Source organism: Zeus faber (assembly GCF_960531495.2).
Source record: "Zeus faber genome assembly, chromosome: 16".
NCBI lineage: Eukaryota > Metazoa > Chordata > Actinopteri > Zeiformes > Zeidae > Zeus > Zeus faber.
In genome coordinates, this window is record NC_137202.1 from 8293160 (window position 1) to 8315451 (window position 22292).

Here is a 22292-nt window from a genome sequence, read left to right on the forward strand (position 1 = left end):
TGGTAAGAAGAGGAAGAAGAGTAATAAAAGAAAAAATAAATTAATATTTACCACGACATCACTGCACCACACAACACTTGTGCTTATTTGCATTAGGTTTACCTGCCCCCGCTGTTATTCGGAAGGACAGGAAAACCGGCTGGCGGGGGGGAGAGAGAGAGAGAGAGAGAGAGAATTTGAAAAATGACTTTATTCAACTTTATTTTGCATGTTAATAACAATTAATGAACATTAGCACGCCCTTCAAATAGAAACTGAAAAAACAATGTCCATCACATTTATTTTCAAATAATATCAGCGAGAGCGAGAGTTAGGGAGACAGAGAGAGGGAGAACGGAGATACAGAGCGAGGGACAGAAAGAGGAAGAGAGAGAGAGAAACAGCGGGGGAGAGATGGAGAGAGCAATCGAGAGGGACAGAAAGAGGGGGAGAGGAGAGAGAGAGAGAGAGGGAGAGAGAGAGCGAGAGAGAGAGAGAGCGAGAGACAGAAAGAGAGCGACAGGTTAAACAGGTTAAACTCACACACCAGGGGCGGACATTTTCCCCGCAGCGTGCTAACTACACGGGACGTTTCTTTGGACATGGCCAAGTGGGATTTTAGCAGCGACGTGTGGTTTGCGCTGCGGTGCGGCCGGGTCACATCGCACACACACACCAGTGTCTGCGGCACAACATGGCCAACATGAAAGAGCCGCCGGGCCCGGTCGGCCCCCGCTCGGCCTCTGCCGGGCCCTCAGACCCCCGGCCCCGCGGAGGGCTCCGGAGGCTGGGGAGACCGAGTGGTGATGCTCAGTGGGAACAGTGTGTTAATGTCACTCTTCAAACAATACAACTAACTGCAAAATAACCTTTTACTGTATTGAACAGTGGAAAACGCTGATAATGATCAAAAAGCCTGGGACAGAATCATTTCTAGAAAAAGCTGTTTAAATAATATGCTTATAGTAATCAAGTAGTCAGTTTACAGAGTTAATTTTGGGTCCTTTCATACATGAAAATGGATTTTTTTTTTTTAACTATGGTTATTCAAATATATCTTTTTTAAATTAACTCCAATGATACTTTGCCTTGTGGTAACCTGTCTACAGTGGCTACGCTCCACCAGTGCTATAGCCCCCCCAAGGATTTCCTGATTATTTTACATTTTCATTAAACCCTTAAATTCCTGTCCCACAATTACTTTAAGTTTAGAATTTATTCAAGACGGTTAATTCGTAAAACAGGCAGGTGTAGAGCAGTGGCGTAAATGTATAAAGGAGATCGGAATCTCCGCTTTCGCGCCCCCGTATCCCTTTTCTCCAAAAAAAAAAACCCAAAAACAAAACAACTAATAAAAACAGTGTTTTGATTTTAGATGTATTTATCTTCCTCTGTTTCCTAACCGAACAAAACAAAAAAAAAATCCCGTTTCAGGCTCCGGAGAGCCTTTGATACCATTAGATGGTAATTTGCACGAGAAATAAAGAAAAATAAAATACATATATACGCTAATAGTGACCAATTTAACCTGGACAGATGTGATCACTATAAAAAGGTGTATAAAATAAATGTTAATTATCAGTTAATTTATTTTTTTGTTTTCTAACTCTTGACCCATGGTTGTATGCGACATGTCTCTGAGGAACGAAAGCCAATTTCCTTGATAAAGTAAAAGCTTCCCACCTTGTTGTAGGGAGTGAACTCATGTTCACTGTTATCTTGTTAATGATGTTTGTTGATGAGCAAATCAGTAAAACATTATTGATAAAAAAAAAAAAACAAAAAAAAAAAAAAAAAACCCCAAACCAAACAAATAAACTCACCACGATAGATGTGTACTGTAGTTTCCTTGTGTGTACGATGTAGATGTGTACATACTGAAGGGTATTTAATGACTTCCTTCGTTTCTCACTCCCTTTCTTATAAAACTCTTTATTTTAATCAAATTAAAAAAATAAATAAAATAAATTTAAAAAAAAAAGTCACATACTCAAAAAAACACACAAAAAACGGTATCATATTCTAATTATTTGTAACCCAGTGGTACGGTGTGGACTATCAGATTTGTTCAATCAAAAAAAACGTCATCTTTGTTTTTGTTTTCTGATTTTTTCTTACTTTGCAGATTCGTAGAATTCATTCAATGCGACAAATGTGACTACGAGTGAATGCTTAACTCCACAACAAATATATAATGTAATAGCCAATTCTCTGTTGTCCTCCATTAAGAGTTTTATCTTTTAATACTCATGAAAAGATATTCAATATAGAACGCAGCAAAATGACGTGCATTTTATCCCTCTTAAATTTAAATGGGTTAGGTTATGGTCAGAGTTGGGGTTAATATAGAGAAAATTATATTATAATTACATTATTTTGCCCTGTTTTTCAAACAGATAAATGGATTAAAAGTTGAGTTTTCTTGACCACAAATTCACCCAAACACAAGGACAGAAAAAGTCGATCGGTACCTTGTGGTCCCCCATGCAGACGTTTGGCCCGATGTTGTCGTAGACTATCGATTTGTCTTCATTTTCAGGCTGCGGGGAGGGAGAGAGGGAGGGAGAGAGAGAGAGAGAGAGGAAAAGTTGAAACCTCAGCAACAAGGAAAGCGTCGCGTCGCTCATCATTTAGAAAAAACAAATGTTTGTTGGCGGGTAAATAAAAACAATGTACGATTTTTACACATAATCACTGTGCTCTATGAGACTTGCGTCTCACAAACTTTTTTTTGTTTTATTAAAGGACCGAGGGCCACCCTAGTCATTTTATACACAAAATGACAAGTTATATAAAAAATAAAAAACAATGCTAAAACATTGTTAAGATCAACTTATCGATTAAGATTAATAATCATATATTATTATATATCATATTGTTCCATAAAGGTCTTCTAGAATTAATATATATTCCGTCTGAATCACATATATTATGAAATTAGGAGCAAAAAATAAAGAAATATAGAGGAAATTATAAAGGACATTAGCAAATTAAAGCATTCAATTATTTTCTTTTCAACGTTGTGTCTTTTCCTATATTTTTCAAAATATAGGAAAAGAGTAGTGGGTGACCCACAATGAGCAAAGAATATGACAGATGAGATCTGGATTTGCCCTGGAAAAAACCTAAATAAACCCTGAACAACAAAATGTTTTGCTGTTAAAAAAAGTTTTCTTATATTTCGGACAATCTGATCCAATCATCAAATCCGATTCATGAAGTTCCGGACACGTTTGCTGAACTGAATCCACCTGAAGGCGACGTCTCTTTCTTGTCTCTCGCTTTGGAAGGTGTGCGGAGTGCAGTGAACAGAAAGGAAGCCGTGTAGCAATTTACAAAGCGGACAGACACACACACGAGCCGTTACCTACAGAAACATGAATTTTCGAGAGTGGAGAATAAATCACACTCCTCTGGTTGAACTAAAGACTTTTTAAAAAGCCGGCGGACCCTCTGTACAGACACACACACACACACTCTGTGTGCACACGCACACACACACACACACACACCGAGCTCTCGGCCGTGACACGAAACACGCCGAGAGCCCGAGAAAGGAACGATACAGTGAAAAACCCAAATTAACTTCAGGATGCGGCCGTGCGGCAGAGGAGGGTCAGCGGGCGCCGTCGCACTGCTCTACCTTTCCCCTGCCTCCTCTCTTTCTATCCTTTCAACCCGCGTTCCCTCCATCCGTCTTGGCGTGGGGGGCCCGTCGCCTCGGAGATGCATTCATCAAACGTACACTTGATCATTTACAAAAGGCAGCATCAAACGGTGGAGGTTTTTTTATTTTTATTTATTTTTTTCCCTTGGTGGGGGGGGGGGGGGGGGGGGGGGGGGCATAATCTTTAGACAGATAAACAAATGACCATCGGGCCCCGCGGTGCTCGCTCTGCTAAACATTAATTAGCAACCGCTTCCCGGGGCCCCGGCGCAGCCAGCGGGCACCCTTTTGCCGTGTTAGGGCTCGGCAAGCAGAAAATAACACGATGGCGAGTTAACAGAGTGTGACATGATAGATGGCTCCGCACGCCGAGGCTGTTTACTGAGCCCCGTGTCTCCATAATCTGTAACGCTGGAAGACGGAGGGTGTGAGCTCGGTGAATCAGCGATGATCTGCGAACGCTCCAACACTCTAATCACATTACAAGCAATTAGCCAGAGCTGGAGAGGAGAAAGCAAACAATGACCCGGCTGTGTGTGTGTGTGTGTGTGTGTGTGTGTGTGTGTGTGTGTGTGTGTGTGTGTGTGTGTGTGTGGGGGGGGGGGGGGGGGGGGGTTAGAGTCAGTCTCTTTCTTTTTTTCTTAGTTATTCTGACAAGCTAATATGAATAATAGAAGAAATATGATACCGCCGGTTGTCCTCAATTTTAAATGACTCTCATTCATTCGATTACTTCTTATTACCCGGTGCAATTCAGTTCACAGAGACATCGTTGTTTGCTGTGTGCCTGCAAAGCTGCAACGCTCGAGCTTCCGAGATGGAGAGAGCAGGGAGGGATTGCTCCTTTGTGCGCGACAAAGGAATACAAACTTCCTGAGCATCGGGTGGATCAGAGATCTGCTTTGCAAGGGTGCGAAACAGATCTCTGATCCACCCCGCAAACAATCAAGGAATTCTATCGGCGCCAAGATAAGAGATTTTTGGCAGATTGGTTGGATTGGATTTGGATTTTACAGTGCCGGGGCAGAGGAGGCTCCCAGTGTTGAGAGAGGGGGCCCCCACTGGAACTCTGTGAGTACAGTATACTGTCTGTGTGGACCTGTGGCTTAGCACTCCAGATGAATAATCAGACAAGCGCCTCCTCCCTCCAGCTGTGAGCCCACGGCAGTGAGGAGGAGGAGGAGAAAGTGGAAGTATTGAGTGCTGATCAAGGATGAGTGGATTGGAACAGATAGAGGGAAGGATGTTTTATTTCAAGTACAAAACAGGAACACACAACAGTAAAGACCTGCTCAACAAGAGAATTCTCCTGCAGTGATCTTTGGATGTAACTCTAAACTGTCCCTGTGAAATGATATTAGCAGCTCTGAGGTAGCTTAGCTGCAGGTTTTTGTGATAGCTGACTGTATTTTTCCACATCAACTGAAAGTCAAGTCTGTTCATACGGCTCCAGAGTTCATGTCTCAGAGCTTTCCAGGCGCACACTGAGAATAGTTTGTCTGTAAGGGTCCACCCTCACGCCTATCTTCCCCCAGCGTAAAACAAAGAGTATTATCCACACGCTAAGCAGCAACTTTGTTAGTGTTTCATAATGGTAACTTGCTCACCTTTAAAACCAGGTCTCTGGCGGAGGCGGACATCAGGATACGGTCACACCACGCAGGGCATCTGGTGGTCATGTACTGCTTGCCCTGACTGCTGTCCTCACTGTAGGGATAACTGAAAGACAACACAGCAACAAGGCACGTCAGCCCAACAGTTTAATTTGATACAGAGCAAATCCTCTGTCACTGCGAAAGAGGATTTCCTTTTGTGAAAGAATACAAACTAGTGTATTCTTACTATGTATAATACTCAAATTAGATACTAGAATTTGATAGTTACAATAGTAATGAACTTCCGAAGTTACAGAGAGATAAAATTTGATCAAAGATAACATTTGAGCTATAATAAAAGGCACTAGTGGAAAAAAAAGAAAGATAAATATATAAATAAATATAATATAAAACAATATATATATATAAAATAAACTTTGAGAGGAGGAAGTGGGCTCTGAGATAAACAGCAGGTCCATTAGTATAACCAATCATCTGAGTAATCTCCTGAATCAACACACATGGATGGCTCAATCAGAGCAATCCTTCTCTGCCAACTGTACAGGCTGTGCTGCTGTTTGCCTGCTTCTGTGTGAGCACAGCGAGCCAGAGACAAAGCGAGGAAGCAGCGAGAGCGATGTACGGAGAAGCGAGGTGAAGGGGCGGGGAGGGGGGCGCTCGCTTTCCCCACATACACCCCTACATCCCCGCACGGTTATCAAAAAGAGATTAGGTACGGCGGCGAGCGGCCAGGGAGAGATGCGATCCGGGAACAGCAGGGCCCAAGCGAGCGCCTCGGCGCGGCAGCCGGGCTCGCGGAGCCACTGGGAGTCATCCAGCCGACGCAGATCTACGTTGTTGAGAATTCAATTTGTCCTTTGAGGCTCATCAAACTGCGTCGGATTCGCACGCCACCAATCCAATTTGTTTGTCGGCGCTCATCAGGATATGAGAGTGGGGCTTACCCGCTGTAATGCCAATTCAATTTGCTCCTCCAGTGCCACACAACTAACGGTGGCTCAGCAAGGCGAGCCTGTTTCACGGGTGATGGTGATATCCTAATGACAAAATAAACACAGAAAAATCTACCTTCTATTCATCACAGTTGCCAAGTCTTGATTGCTTTATTTGACTTTGTACGAGTGCATTTGGTAATCAGTCGATCGCTTTCGGTGTGTGTGTGTGTGTCTACCTCAATGCAGATTAAACGTATTAATAAACTCAAGCCGCCTTCACACTGAGTTTGGAACCCTGACTCTGGCAGCTGTCGCAGTAGATGTGTCTGGATTTCGCATTGCAAATTCGTATTATGGTCGGATACAGAAATCGACGCTATGTTGTTTGTTGCATTCGGTGTAATGGCGGCTTACGACACAAAAAATAAACAAGTGTTGATTTGACTGTCCAGTTATCACTACCCCGTATCATAAGTTGGGTTGAAATGGGTTGGACGCACAGGTTAGTTTACCGGAAGGTCAACCACAGGCACCCTCTGATTCCTTATTGCCATCCACTTAGGACACACTGTCAGATGTACACAAATTGCTTACTTTCACACAAGCGTACACAGCACCGAAAACACAAAGAAAAGAACATGCACGCGGGAAAAGGAACCTTTCTGCATGTGCCTGTGTGTCACCAACAGGAGCTCAACTAGTCAAACAGCGCTGGTAAACAGTGATACCTCACATCAATATACTGGGAAAACTGTTGGAGAAGGGGATGCTACCACTGTGTCATGGCAACCGCACACTCAGTAGATCCACAGAAAAAGACAGAAAGGGGTGGGGGCTGGTGGTGCACGATGGGGGGGGACTGGCGGTGCACGATTGGTAGAACGACGCACGCGCACACACAGCGATAGAGCGAGCGAGAGGGAGAGAGAGAGAAAGAGAGAGAGAGAGAGAAGGAGCCCCCCCACCAGGTGTACAAACAGACCTGCTGAGAGCTACTTAGAGAGGTGCCCTGCCTCCAATTAGCATTAATGCCACTCAAAGCATTGGGGAAATGCCGGAGGAGGAGTGGGGGTATGCAAATCAAAAAGCTGAAGAAGTGATCCCAGGATAAAAGGGAGGATGGAGAATAGGATGAGTGAATCAGAGATAGAGAGACAGAGGCAGAAGAGAGGGGATAAAGAGGGATCAGACAGACACAGAGAGTGAGAAGAGAGAGAAGAGAGGGGTGGAAATGAGCTTCAAAGGGCTGATGGAGCAGCAGTGTCTTCAGGGTGGCCCGGCACCCACTGGCAGGGGGCGCTTCCAGAGCTCCTGGCCTTCTTAAAAAGGACCATACCACTGTCAAATTGAGTGTTAGCCCCAGCTTCACATTATTCCCGACCATTTTGCTGATCTAAGCTCAGAATTCTAACAATTTTGTGATAAACCAACCTTAAAGGAAGACAAATACATTTTTATCAATACCTAATTTTTCGACCATTGGGAGTTACTCCCAAGTGAAAGGCATCGGAAACTTTCAAATTTCTCCAGTACTGAGAGACTTGCTGCCATTGCAATATGTAATACAATGGCGCAATCAAGACTACATTGTTCGGCGAGCGTGATTGCCCTGATGCGCGGCAGTCGGCGGAAGTTGTTCTCTCAATAGTGAAATAATTTTGTTGACAATTTGTCTCCCAGTGATCAATAAATAAGGCAAAAAATACCCAAGTCTTCCTTCTCTTTCTTCTCCTGGGCCTGCTGATAACCATGATTAAATGTACAGTATGTTCGCCAAACTTCAGCCTCTTTCCCACATTGAATCAAAGCCGTAAATCCACTGGCAATGTTCTGTATTGGCGTAATGAGGGAAAAGGAGCTGGAGTCGATGTTCCGTAAAAGTCGTTCCGTAAATCTCCCCACTCTTGACCTAGTATAATTTCCGGGAAAATACCGGTAGGGCTGTGAAGGGAAGTGTGTGTGAATGGAAGCAGTAACATTGCCGGGACAAGAATGTACAGTAGGGTTGGAGCCAAATCCGAATACCGGCAAAGCACAAATTTTTCAAATCCCCCCCCACAGAAAAAACAAAACAAAAAAAAACAACATTCAGAAAAATGGCAAGTCTAATCCAAACCGTGGCGCTCAGCTGCAAAGATGAGAAACTGAAACATGTCAAGTCTCTGCGGAGACAGGTCTTCATACTTTTAAATTGTATTCCTTTTCTTCTTAAAGATGCCACTCAGAACCCTAACCCTAACCCTTTCACAGTTAGGGGTGCGATGGAACAAGCGGACAGGGAGAGGTAAAACGGGTGGAGAAAGTTACTCCAGAGAGTGTAGTAACATTGGGTTAGGGTTAATGCGTCCGGCGACGGGGGCTAGGTCCCAGCTCCCTCAGCGGAGGGAACCGAGTCCGTGCTAGAGGGGCACGGAGATAAGGAGGTGGAAATCGAAGGGATGGTCTCTGAGAGCCAGGAAAAAAAAACCAACCCATTCAGATTGTAAGTCCTTTGCCGACAGATTGTCCACATGATCGCATCTACACTGGACATAATGTATTAACCCTAACCCATTACGAACTGTATCTGTCACAGCCATTTAATGTGGGAACAGACTCCACACAGAACATCTCCGTAAAGGAGGCCAATATGTGAATGACTACCTACTGCCTTTGCCTGATATTTTTTACCCAATAATGTTACGGATTCCATGTGAGAAAGGAGCTTAACTTAATTATATATTGTATTTGTTAAAACAATGGGGCTTCCGACTTAATAAATACAAAATTCCGCAAAATTAAGTTATTTTGACAAAGGACATAGCAGGAGATCACTTGAAGGTAGGTCTTGCAACATATTCTAAAAAAAAAAAAAAAAAAAAAATCTAATAGAAACCCAAAAACAGAAACAATATAAAAGGTCAAAAAATGTGAGCTCAACTCAAATTCAACTTGGTCCTTCAAAGAAGGATATGTGCAATCAATAGATTGGAACCCAGACTCGAAAATGATTTATTGACTTAAAGGCTATGGTCAGTTTAAAGATAAGGAGATATGATAGTGGAGAAAAAAAAAAAAGACTAACTGAAATTTCCTCTTCGCCTCAGACAGACAATGAACTGAAGCCATGATGGAGAAACTTCCCCTATCGCTCAGTCATTTTTAATGACAGACCCGCCATTGTAGAAGTGATTAACATCCCTCAACAATGGCTATTAAAGGCCTATCCTGTATCTATGTGTGGGCAGCTAGGAGGTTGTTGGCCTCTGTGTTTTACCACACCCTTCATTGGCTCTGATGCAGATAACGGCTCTTAATGCAAAAGCAAACAGTCGGGTGGCACGCTGGGGCCAAAGTGATTAATGTGTCCGATTAGCTGGCTCACAAACTTATCGTGGAAGGTAAACGGGCTGAGTGGGTGTGCGGGCTGAAGGCCGTCAGCTCCTATCAAGCTCTTATTGCCCACAGCAAGACTAATTACACTAATTAATGGGCCAGGCTGATAAAGCAACAATTGTCCACCTGCTTGGGAGCTGTGCTCTGGACACACACACACACACACACACACACACACACACACACACACACACACACACACACACACACACACACACACACACACACACACACACACACACACACACACACACACCCCTTACCCCCGAACCCAAGTGCCAGCGATGAACTACTTCCCTCTGTATTTGCACAGCACTTCTCTAGAAATAGTTACAACATGCTGTAAAATAATAAGGAACGAAAACAAATTTATGAACCAATAGAAGGGAGGCCAACACTCTTGACGCCTTTATAGTCCACTCAAAGGAGGCAGAGGGAACAAGAGCGTATAGGTGTTGGCCAGACAGTGGTAATAAGAAAGTAAGAAAGAAAGACAGTAAGATTTCATCATCACATCATCGTTCTAAAACACTTCACTAAACATTGACTTTCATTGTAGAGATGATTTTGAAATGCATCACGATGGGTGTCTTCCCGCTTCCCTTGTGCCTGTGTCGCTGATACATGTGTGGACAATCGCATATCAAACTTTTCCTTGGCGCCCACTGAGAGCTCCTTCATTCATGCCTGGTTTGGGGTTTAATGTTTGACTTGGCCGATGACACATTGCTCACATGTGTTCCAGCCAGTGTCAGCAGGCAGGACTGGTGGAGGTGGTGCTCGAGGCTGTTTGTTTCCAGGCTAGAAACTGGAGAGGCGAACGCATAGGTGCTGCCACACAATGCGTCACCCGGCCTCACCCCACCAGATGGCGAGGCCATCCGAGGATCATCACAACACCAATGGTTCCCAACTGGCCTCGCCTCAGGATCCACGACTGAGGAAAATGTAATCCTCTCTAATATATATTCACAAAATGAATAATAAAGTAATCCACAGTGCTGTTGTGCACTGTTAAAAACAATGAGTTATTTTTAGTTGCTTTAGTTTTAGCTTTAAGATTGAGTGTGGGAAGTGGTGAGCAGATAAGATTAGCTTAAATTTCAATAAATTTGACCCAACAACAGCGATATGATGCTGTGACTTATGGGACGTTCGAGATATGAGGTCATTACAGCCACACGTCGCAGCTGTAAAAGGCGTTTCGACATAAACAATTTTTGAAGAAGTGAATATATGTTTACCACGAGAGGTTTTGTATCGAGACCCACCACTGCACTCTATCATCGTATGGAAGCATGGCGTGTTGCAAAGTCCTAAGTCCTGAGCAAACAACACACTGTTGTTAAAAATGACCTATTATGCTCCTTTTTACACAAGGTGTAGGTTTACATAGGTCTCTGAAGTCCCCAGCTGAAAATACCACTCAGATTATGTATTCTAGCCATTCTAACATGCCTCTAAATCCATTGTGATCCTGACGCTCTGTTTAAGTGGGAGGAGCCACCCTCCCGAGGCATGAGCTCTGCGAGCCCATGGGGTTTGAGCTTCCGTTGAATTTAGTCTGTAAACTTTCACTGAATTCACCTTATTGGAGGCGAGAAATAAGCAATCCAGTTGCCGAATCTTCACTCATATTAGATCTACAAGAAATAATTGAAAAGTTTGTTCCGACTTTCGCTACGGTGTCTGGAGCGCTGGGCGCTCGGAGCACCCCGGGATACTGCGGGGCTTCAGGTATATTTTGTTTCATTCAATTACGTAAATGTAAATAAATACATCTACGGTGTTTGGAGAAACGCAGAGCGGATTGCGTGCCGCAGCTTACAGTACAGTCAATCTACCGTGGACACACACACACACAGAAAGAAACGCATGTCAAATACTAACATTTCCATCGTCTGCAGTTTTGTCAGACTTGGTTAGTATTAATTTTTCTTTCCTTTAAAATATTTGTACTGGTCTGTAAGCCAACAACTGAGCAGTTCCCATGCTTAGCTATTAGCTTCTAAGGCTTGCGGGTCTGGTCACGCTCCAGCTGTGGGCGGAGTTAGTCAGATGGACGGCGGTTCTAATTCGAATGACTCCCTCGCTGACGTCAATCAGGGCAGCAAAGCTGAACGGCTCGTTTTAGGACATGTTTTCTGAAACAGACAGCTCACAAAAAACTGACTGGGTTGTCTTTTTTCACAGTGTGTGTATGTGTTAGTGGGTCCATCAGAGACCCAAATGTATGTGCACAAGCACTGAAAAAGTTAGTTTTGCATTATAGGCTCCCTTTAAACATTGCTGAGTATGAATATAAATGCCATGGTTGTTAGAATTAAATACAGTCCCAACAACGCCCTCCACCCCAACTTGTCCCACATTCTCCTATCTCCAGGTCACGCCATCACCTTTCAGCACAATGCAGTGACAGGCCAAACAGTGAGTCATTGAATGGCTTAGAAATGAGGGCAATATAAACTTGGGAGTAGAGGCAGGACAGGAAGCCAAAGATAAGAGCTACAGTATCAATGACATGGGGTCAAGGGTCCTGAAAATCAGCGAGAGATTTTGTGAAACAGCTCCCAGCACACCGGGATTGGCTGAAAAATCAGACACCGGCGGCTTCAAGTGATTATGCTTTCTCTGCGGGTGTGTTTGTTTGCAGTTGTCAGGGGAGGCTTGGCAAAATACTAAGACGCACATGCACTCACAGACGCACACAAACACACATAAAAAGATCACAAAGATTGTCAGGTTTGGGAAGCGCACAGGCACCACATTGCCACAGCACAATTCAAATACGAGAGTGAAATGCCAAAGGTAGCTTATTTAAGAGAGTCTGCAAGGTGTTCTTGATGAGCAGTTATAGCCTTTTTAGCCCTTTTTATTCAAGAGGCAGACGCACAAGGTATCCATAAGAGGATGACATTGTTAAGAAAGAAAACATGCTCTGCAGGAGGCTAATTCCTTCTAAGCATGTTTTCTTTGTTAACAATGTCATCCTCTTATGGATCTTAAGAGAGGAGCAGCATGCTCTTACAAGAACACAGGCTGCTGCCTTTATAACCACTATGGGGCCCTCATCACTTTCAAGGGTCCTTAAGCAGTTAGAATAACGGACACTCCAACGGCTGTAGAACAATGTTCCTGTTCAACTATCCATCCCATATCGCCATTACATCCTGTGACCAGCAACAGGCACACAGGGTCACCACAGTAATGAGTCTCAGTTGCATTAAACGAGCCTTGTTGCTGAAGTGCATCTGTGGTATCCTCCACAAATGGAGTCACGCGCGTCCACTCTAGTATACGGTGGCTGTTCACAGTGCACAGAACAAGAGGCCTCCTTCATGCACTGTAGCACTAAGGGAATACACGTGCACACACACACAACCACACACGGCTGGACCCCCTGATTGTGATTTCTGTTTCTTAGCAGTCAGGGAGGAAAACTAGCAGTGCTGTACTGATCTGATGAACAGCATCAACTTAACATCAATGATGATAAGGAAGCTATGGAATCAGGAGAATTGTGAGTGACTGTATTGAAATTGAGAAAATGACATTTAGAAACTACGTTTTGTCTTCTTGGTAGATCACGATGCACTTGAAATAGTTGTCCACTGAACACCCTTTTTTTAAGAATAAAACTGTCAACATCAGTGGTGTTCTGAGAAGCAAAGTCATTTTCCAGACCTTGATCAGCTACTTGGTCCGCTCCCTTCGACTTATTGTCAAACACTCAATGGTGAGGATGGAGCCATTTATCTTTAAGTCTGTTCCTGGCCATCTGACCTTAAACGGTCATTTCGCCCTATGCATAACTAGAGTCCGCAAAGACAGACAAAGTGGGCGAGAACAACTAATGGAAGGCATGGAAGTAAGATGTGTACTCCTTTCATTCCTTGATTCCAAGCTACATGATGCAAATCACGGGTTATGGATTTGTGATAATTTGTGTGTGAGACACATGGATACAGATTGTTTGCACTGCTAGTGAGCTGACCTCTTGTGAGTGCCCAGATGGTGTCTGCAAACCCTCTCCTCTAAACTTCTCTCTTCATACCCGCCTCGCCTGGGACTTGGCAGACACCGAAGCGTGGGGGTCTTCTGGGCTCCGCTTTTTTCCTTTTCCTGTCCTGTCATCCTCCCTTTCCTACCCACCATCCTCCATCTCTCCTTCCCCTGCAGTAAACTCACAAGTCGTTCAACATCCTCCTTCAAAGCCCATTTCTAGTAACCATGTTAGGGATGGAATATGTTCATCCACTGCTCCCACATTGTCCAGTGCATTTCTTCCCCGGGCCGGGGGTCCCGATTCAATTTTTGCATTGATCCCTCGCCCTCAAAAAATACCCCTACAGATCAGAGAAATCAGATAAAAGCAGTACTAAAAGCTTTTTCCTAAATCAATCAATTCCTTGAATAAGTTACTTGGTCCCTTAGTACGTTTTAGGAGGCATTACCCGAGCAATGCTATTTTATATATCAGATCAAAAATGCCTTAATGTACAGCATGGTCTACCTTGATTTCCAGTCAAATAGCTGTACTGCTAACCCTATATTCAAAGATAATGACCTAATCGCTTGTCCAATTCATGCACTAGAGCTCAATGTTGCATTTGAATTGAGCCTGTCCAAGTAAAATGATTGGACTATGACTATACTGGTACTCATTGTATACACTGCCTTTAAGTTATGCCACGCAAAGACAGCTCTTGACCATACATGGAATCCTGTGCATGTGTATGCGTAGCTGCATGCACATGCGCACGCATGTGTCGTCCTTGCAGCCGATCGGTGCACGGCGCCCGACTGGCTCCAAGTCCAACTGTGACACAGACCGGCCAAATTCCACACCACAGTGGTCAGAGTGTTTAGACATGTCGCGGCCAACTTTGACCGACGACTTCTTGAAAGTCAGCAACGGGAATTGACAGTGTGTACCGCAGCACCTCCTTTGAATGGTGCTGCTGGGAAAAAAAAGTGGTGGCTGGACAAAGAGATACCCTGCTTCCCCAAGCTTGAAACACCTCCAGAAATGCCAGCAGCTCTATCAAAAGTCATAGAAGGAAGCCACAAGCTGAGGCTGCTTCAGCTGCTGCCTAAAGGTTCGATGGCGGTTGGGAAGATCGGTAAACATTTTTAACATTTGGTAGGTTGACTACGCATCAATCAATGAGTCAATCGATTAATCAACGCCATCTCGTCTGATACAATATTTGTTGCAGCTCATTAGATTGTGTGACAGGCCTCCTTTCCACTGCGAGGAAACAGGCCGAATTAACTTGCAGATTAAATATTGGTGACTGGTACTGATAGATATATAGATTGAAGGAGAAGGAGCTTTTATTGTGTCTGTTTGCATGTCTGTGCTCTCATTTGATGTGTGATGGTGCTGTGTTCCGATGTCCTCAGACAGAGAGAGAGCGAACGAGAACGAGAGTGGGGGGAGTAATAACCTCACAGATGGTGAGGGGGCTGGTCCGAAAGGAGGCTATCTAATGGGGAACAATCATTGAGGGGCTTGATTGCTCACGGAGCACAAGGCAGACCTGACAGGGGGAGGGGGATGAGTATGGATGGAGGGGTGTATTCTGTGTGTGGCGAGTGGGAGGAGGGGGCTGTTTAAGTTTAACTAGGCCGCTGCTACCCATTCACAGCTGACAACGAGGTGGCTCAGAGGACGAGAGGAGTAGATCAAATTTGATTTCATACGCTGCCCTTTGGTTTCTCTTTTTCTTCGATTCATCATCTTCTCAAGTGTGTGATAATCATTTGTAGCCCGTGGCGCAGCGTGGCGGCAAGGTTCATTCCTCCCCGTGGAGAGATGATTCAGTATTATATGTGGGTAGGTGCAGAAGTCAGCCGGTGTTAAAGGAACAATAAATCTGGCTGTCACTTATGCAAAGTGATGTAAATGGTCTCCCTGATTAAGATACAGTCGTTCAAGACGGCGGGGCTGGCAGAGCCTCGACACGCACGCCATCGCTCGGTCTCCAACTTCCTCTTTACAAGCGCGGACACACACACACACACACACACACACACACACACACACACACACACACACACACACACACACACACACACACACACACACACACACACACACACACACACACACACACACACACACACACACACACACTGTGATAGCTATATCTGGCAGTCGCACACACTTGCATGCACACACGGTCCGCAGTCCCCCGCCGTCCTGCGTCTGCCGTGAGAGCAGTTTATCAAGTAATTATTGTTTGATTACAGCATTTAATTATCTGCGCTGATTAAGTCACAACCAATGGCAAAGGTCAAGCGCCATTAACGTGCTTCTACCGAAACATATTTCCACACACGCAGAGTGTTTGCCCTCCCACTCGTCTGAATGGGCTAATTGCAAATGCATTTGTTTGAGAGAGAGGAGAGAAGACCCCCGTAGCCCCCCAGCGCCATGTCCCACGGTAGCAGAATATTAATGCAGCCAACCAAATTCATACATCAGCTCACACATAACAAAATATAATACACAAACACACACTCAGACACACAACAGCAGGGTGAAAACAGTTACTCAGATGTTGTTCAGAGATAGGACATATTTTTGTCCATGTCTGATATTCCCCTGATTCCAGGGGATGAGGTCTCTTAAAGTGGCAATCCATAACATTGTGCGCTTTGGTTGGATCGCATTACAAGTGCCAGAATTACATTCAAAACTGCAACTGTTTTTCTCAACATCTGTGTTAACTATGTGAGTTACTCAGTGTTTCCCATATTTTGATTTATTTGTGGCGGCCCGCCACAATATCAACATTGACTGCCACATATTGATTTTCTATATATTTTTTTTAGTACTTAGAATGGGTAAAACCTTATTTTGTTGTAGAGATGAGTGCAGCGCATTGATTGCCCGGGTATAGCTCTCTCACTCACAACGAACCGGTCTGTGAATAGCCCCTTCTCTCCGTGCACACTCTGAATCAAAACATTATCATGCGCGGGATGTTTTAAACATCCCGTTGGGTTAGGTACGGAAACCCGGTACCACTATGACACCGGTTCCTATTCGACTGGTATTTACCAGACCGAATCCCAACGCAGATTTCGGTTCCATGCCCGAGTGCGGACTGAATTCACTCAACAAAATCGTTTGAAGCGTGCCGCTTGATCTCATCTGTATGACTGCTTAACTCTCCCGGGCGATTCGCCTTCTAACTTTTGGTCGAGAGCCAAACAGTATGGGCGCTCGTCAATGTCATATTATGGTCGCTTAGTCAATCAGATAAAAGAGGCGGGTCGTGAATGTTTTCACAACCGATAACGTCCGGTTCATACAAACTGTTCGTTATTTGATAACATGTAGCATGTGAAAAGTATAAAGTAATAAAGGACGAATGGGTTTAGTTCATAAGAAATCTCAAAAATAACCCTGATCTCAATGTTTTTTCATTCACAAAAAATAAAAAGTTCCGGATCTATTAATCTGTCATTCTGATCAAGCATTAAAGCCCTGTGCCCTCTGAGGGAGTGATCGCGTGTCCCCTTCCTCGAAATAAAGCAAATAAAAACATGTTTTTATTTTAGATGTACAGTGGTACCTCGACTTACGACTGTAGGTCGTTCTATAAGAACGGTCGTATGTTAAAACAGTCGTATGTCAAAGCAGTTTTTCTCATATCCACGCTCATATTTTTCTATGATTTCCTCCTTAGTTTCAATGGGAATCATTGCCTTTTTCTTTTTCCCGTCATCCTTCTTCTTAGGACTCATCATGAAGGGTGAAAATAAACAAAATACACAGCACAAACACAGTAAATATGAAAAAATATTGATAAGCCACGAACTATATGCACACACAATGTAGGTCACCCGCTGACTGACTGCTGACTGACTGCTGACACGCAAACTGCAAATTTCCGAGGTCGTATCTTGGAGCAGTCGGTCGCAAGTCGATACAAATTTTCGCGACTATTGCTACTCATATCTTGGATTAGTCGTAAGTAGATGCAGTCGTAAGTCGAGGTACCACTGTATTTTATTTTACTCAATTTCATTAATGAATGAAAATGAAAAAAAGTGCCGTGCGTAACAGGGACACTCTCTCAGTCAGCCCCCCCGGTCAGCTACCACCACTAATAGAATCAAGTTCTGTGGGAAACACTGCTTACTTGTCCCGTCTGATTTGTTTTGTTTTTCGTGGTCACTTGAGGTTGGTGGGGATATCTTTTCAAAGTGTGTGCTGTCCTTTTTGTGAATGCTCATCCATATCAACAGTCGAGCATAACTAGCTACGCTACTTCATCGAATTCATTGCGGCTGCCTTTCACTTCTTGCACGTGCCTGATCTTAGCATTCTTGCCGGGAAAGGCAAACCACACCACCATCAATGGAAACAGGACATACATACAAAACACAAATACATTTTTTATGAAAATAATCTTATGGAATACCACATCAAGGTTCACTTTTCTTTTGCTGTATCTGTTTCTTTTGTAAATTCCAATTATGAAAATTGCAGTTGTAGCAGAACTGTAGGTCACCGTCTCATCATCAAATCATGCCTAGGTGTTTTTCTACATCCAGCCCACGTTCCTACAGGAGGACCCCTTAGTTTTACAGAGTCTACGAGCTCAGCTCTGCCACCGGATGGCGGCAGAAAGAGAAAGAGATAGAGAGGGAGAGAGACGGCTCAGTACCTGGGTGGGAAGGAGATCTCCAGCTCGTGCAGCCTGTCTTTGAACACTGACATCTCTTTGTCAAACTCTAAAAGCTGTGGAGAAAAGAAGGGAGAGGGGGGTGAGGGGCGAGGGACTGATAACATTACAGCAAGTAATAGTACTGTTTTTCCACGTACAGTATTGAAAACACCCGATTTCAGATTTAATAATCAAAGGGTAAGCCAATACACAGACTTATATTGCACTGCGAGTGCCTGTGAGGCAGATAGGCAGCATAAAAGTCCCTCTTCCCCAAGACAGCACAGCAATTGAAGACATTTTGGATTAGTATTACTTTAGTATGCCAGAAAAAGGCATGTATATGAAAAAGTATATTTAGGAGTCATAATTCAGATCAAGGCCTATAATGAGAATGACACATAACAACAATATATAGAGAACGTCAGCTTGTTCCCACATAAAAAGGTGGGTGGGAATTTTTGGGTTAGGGTTAAGTCTTATTTGCTATATGTGTGTGCTGAGGGTCTGTTTTTCTGTCTCTCCACACTGACAATGCGTCCGCACACTCATCAATCATGTCTTCTCTCCCAGCTGAATTCACTCACTAGTGCACACACACGCACGCATGCACGCACGCCAAATCAAACTTCCCCCAATTACCCCCTCCCTTCAAAAAACCCATAAATCATTAATGAAAAGTGCAATTAGCGGCTTCTTGTACACATTAATTATCTGGGAGATGAACAGGTAGCAGGGGGACCTGCATGACGGCCTACACAGCCCCCCAGCACCTCCCCCCCAACTCAGCCGACAGGAAAACATTGGGATCTTGGACAGTTTGGCTGTAAATTAAGTCATCGGACACTTCTTAAGAAAATAAAATGCAATCAAAGCTACGATTACGGACCGACAAGGACCCAGCGCGGTGCCTGACGTGACGTTAATGACATTACATCGCTGTAGTTACACTATACGACACGCTGACGGCTACATAATGAAACATCAATGAAGACGATGTGGCGGACTTGGAGGATGATGTTTTGGTGGGGAGTAGAGACAAGGGTGTTTTAATCAATGTAGCGTTCCTGACACCTTAACATTTGTGAGTAAAACCCATAAAAAGTGTCGGGTGTCGCACATAAATGGGCACACACACACACACACACACACACACACACACACACACACACACACACACACACACACACACACACACACACACACACACACACACACACACACACACACACACACACACACACACACACAGACTTGACACATAAAAAACGGCTCAATGCCCTCAGCATAACGGAACAAGCAACCACGACTCCATGTCGCATCAGCATCTTAGAGCGAAACAAGGTAATTTTTTTAACTTAACATTTGTAAAATCAACAATTTTTTCAATCATCGGGAGTCTGAGTGTAAAACAATCGACAACAAATCCATTTCTTATTCCATTTTCATATTTATTTTCATCCAGTCTCCAGAAAGTTTCAATATTGTGATTGCAATAACCAACCTCCGCTATATTCGCGAGCACTGATAAGATCCCGTGTGACGAAGATGTAGTAGAGCAAAGAAAGAAACTCTGCCAGGGCAATTCCAATATGAATAGCAATTAAAAGTTAATATTTTACCACAAAATGTCATCACACATAGCTTTGAAGACCTCTAGTAAAGTGAACGTGCTCCAGATTGTGCTGTGTGTGGGGTATGGGTGTTGTGTGTGTGTGTGTGTGTGTGTGTGTGTGTGTGTGTGTGTGTGTGTGTGTGTGTGTGACTGCGGTGCCAGCAGTGGTGTAGAACAGCGGCCATTACTTTTCCAGGCAGAGGACGCTCCCAGACGGAGGCTGTGCGGTTCGGAAGGGCAGATATGCCGCATTCATCAAACTCACGCGTGGCCGGGGTCACAGGAGAGGCTCAGCCAGTGTGGATGAGGGATGGAGAGCGGGGGAACGCTCCCCGCACGCTCCAGTGTACAACTCATCTTACCATCTGCCCAGCGCTGCCCCGCGCACGTGTGTGAGTGTGCACGAGAGAGAGAGAGAGCGCGATGTGGACTGAAAAATATGGAATGAATTGAGATGAAGAGATTGAGAGAACTAGCTTGACAAGGATTTTTTTAAGCGTATAATAATAATAAAAGTGTTTGTATCCCTGCTTTTTTTTTTTTTAAGGCATTTTTTTTTAAATAGGCTGAAGACAAACCATTTCAACCAGGCCTCGGTTAATCCAACAAGCTATTTTTACTTTTATTTCTTAATTTCCGTGTGTAAAGTGTTCTTGGGTGCCGTGAAAGACACTTACACTGTAAATCAAAGTAATAATTATTATGATTATCATTACAAAACAACTTCAATTTTTTTTATTTTCCTGTGATGAAACGGCCGTGTCGTTTCCGTGTTGTCCAATATTTGCGTTATCATGTTCACAGGTGTGACATTGTGTTAAATATTATTAATAAGGTGCCAACACATCAAAACTTCAAATTGTTTGACAAATTCTTCCTTCAAAAAACAGCGGCAGATGAATGAGGCACTGTTGGGGGGCAACCAGAGCCCTGCGCTTCCACCGTGTTGCTATTTGTGTGTGTGTGTGTGTGTTTTGTGTGCACGCGAGCTTTAAGTGAATGTTGAGTAATTCATTTAAGTGACTGGAAATTTCACACTACATTTCATCCTGGGTCAATTAAGCATAATGACGTGCTGGTCTGGTAGGTCAGTGATGTAAAAGAAGGGAAAAAACATGCACGCACGCACACACACACGCACACACACACACACACACACACACACACACTTAGATTGGTTCAAGGCCTTTCGGCAGTATAAAGCCTGGGTAGTTTGTCAGCCAGAAATGACCTTGAGCGGTGTTGGGGCCGATGCACCAGTGGACCAGTGCATCCTCCACGATATGAGGAGGATAGAGGGAAAAAGGATGAAAATGTAAAAAGCAAAAAAACACTGTTGTGGATTTAACATTCTGACCTTACTTCAGCCATTGAGGCTGGGAAGTGTGTGTGTGTGTGTGTGTGTGTGTGTGTGTGTGTGTGTGTGTGTGTGTGTGTGTGTGTGTGTGTGTGTGTGTGTGTGAAAACAAGGTCTTTGGCCACCCAGCGGTCCCTCTCGCCCCCCGCCTGGCAGCTTGTCCAATGCCCGTAATTGTGCTTTGATTTACGTGTTGTCAACTATCCCCAGTGACAACACCTGCCGGCATTAAAAGCCATCAATAAATGCCGGGGTGAGAGGTCATTTAATTTGATTTTTACACCTCACACTTGGCTTTCATTGCAGCACCCATATTTTCTCCCTCCTTTTTTATGAGATCTTCATTATTTTGTGGGGAGCAGCGATAAAGTGTCATTGACAGGAGGACGGCCGATTGGTAGTGGGCATGTTTGGGGTCGAGGGGGCGGGGCAGACAAACAAACAGCAGATAGCGCCGTCATTTGTATCTCTGGATGGAGCTGTGCTTAACACACGTCACAGGGAGGGGATCTCAAAAGGACTCCAATTTCCAATTTCAGATGCTTATTATTTATTTATTTTATGTATATAGACAAATTGATGTATGTATCTATAACCATCATTATTATTAATACCAATAACAATAATAATAATAATAATAATAATAACTGTATGTTTGCCTACCGGTATATTCTTGTTATCCCAGTGATTATGTGTACATTTATGTGTGGGGGATGCAGGGACACACGGTATGTGAATTTGTCATTTGCAATGTGTTATCTGTCTTTGTATTTATAATACAGTCATTCTCAACCTTTGTCACATCAAGGACCCTCAATTTGATGCCAATTTGAGCCCATTTGATAAGATTTTGTCTCTGGGACCCCGATCTGAAAATGTATCTAGTCTAATGTGTAAACTTCCATACTTGTTTATACTATAGTTATGGAGATAACAGTGAAACTATGAACACAACCGTCGTTATTCTATACTCTCTAATGGGGTAAAAGGTGGTGCTTGTAAATGAAATCACAGAGTTTAACTATTGATAATTTCTCTGGGGACCCTCTGGAACCTCTTGAAGG

General features: G+C 43.9%; 1 protein-coding gene across 3 annotated transcripts in view; it reads right to left on the reverse strand.

The window, feature by feature from the left end:
- The window catches only part of inpp5a (inositol polyphosphate-5-phosphatase A), a 166981-nt gene that overhangs the window by 2420 nt on the left and 142269 nt on the right, over nucleotides 1–22292 (reverse strand). For 2 of the 3 annotated variants that reach the window (XM_080017236.1, XM_080017238.1), the window contains 4 exons: nucleotides 18257–18330; nucleotides 5254–5365; nucleotides 2451–2519; nucleotides 103–139 (listed from right to left, as the gene is read on the reverse strand). In XM_080017236.1, coding sequence (XP_079873362.1) covers nucleotides 103–139; nucleotides 2451–2519; nucleotides 5254–5365; nucleotides 18257–18330 — 292 coding nt within the window. Of the gene's footprint in view, nucleotides 1–51; nucleotides 140–2450; nucleotides 2520–5253; nucleotides 5366–18256; nucleotides 18331–22292 lie in introns of all 3 variants that reach the window. The other variant, XM_080017237.1, reaches the window with a different exon arrangement.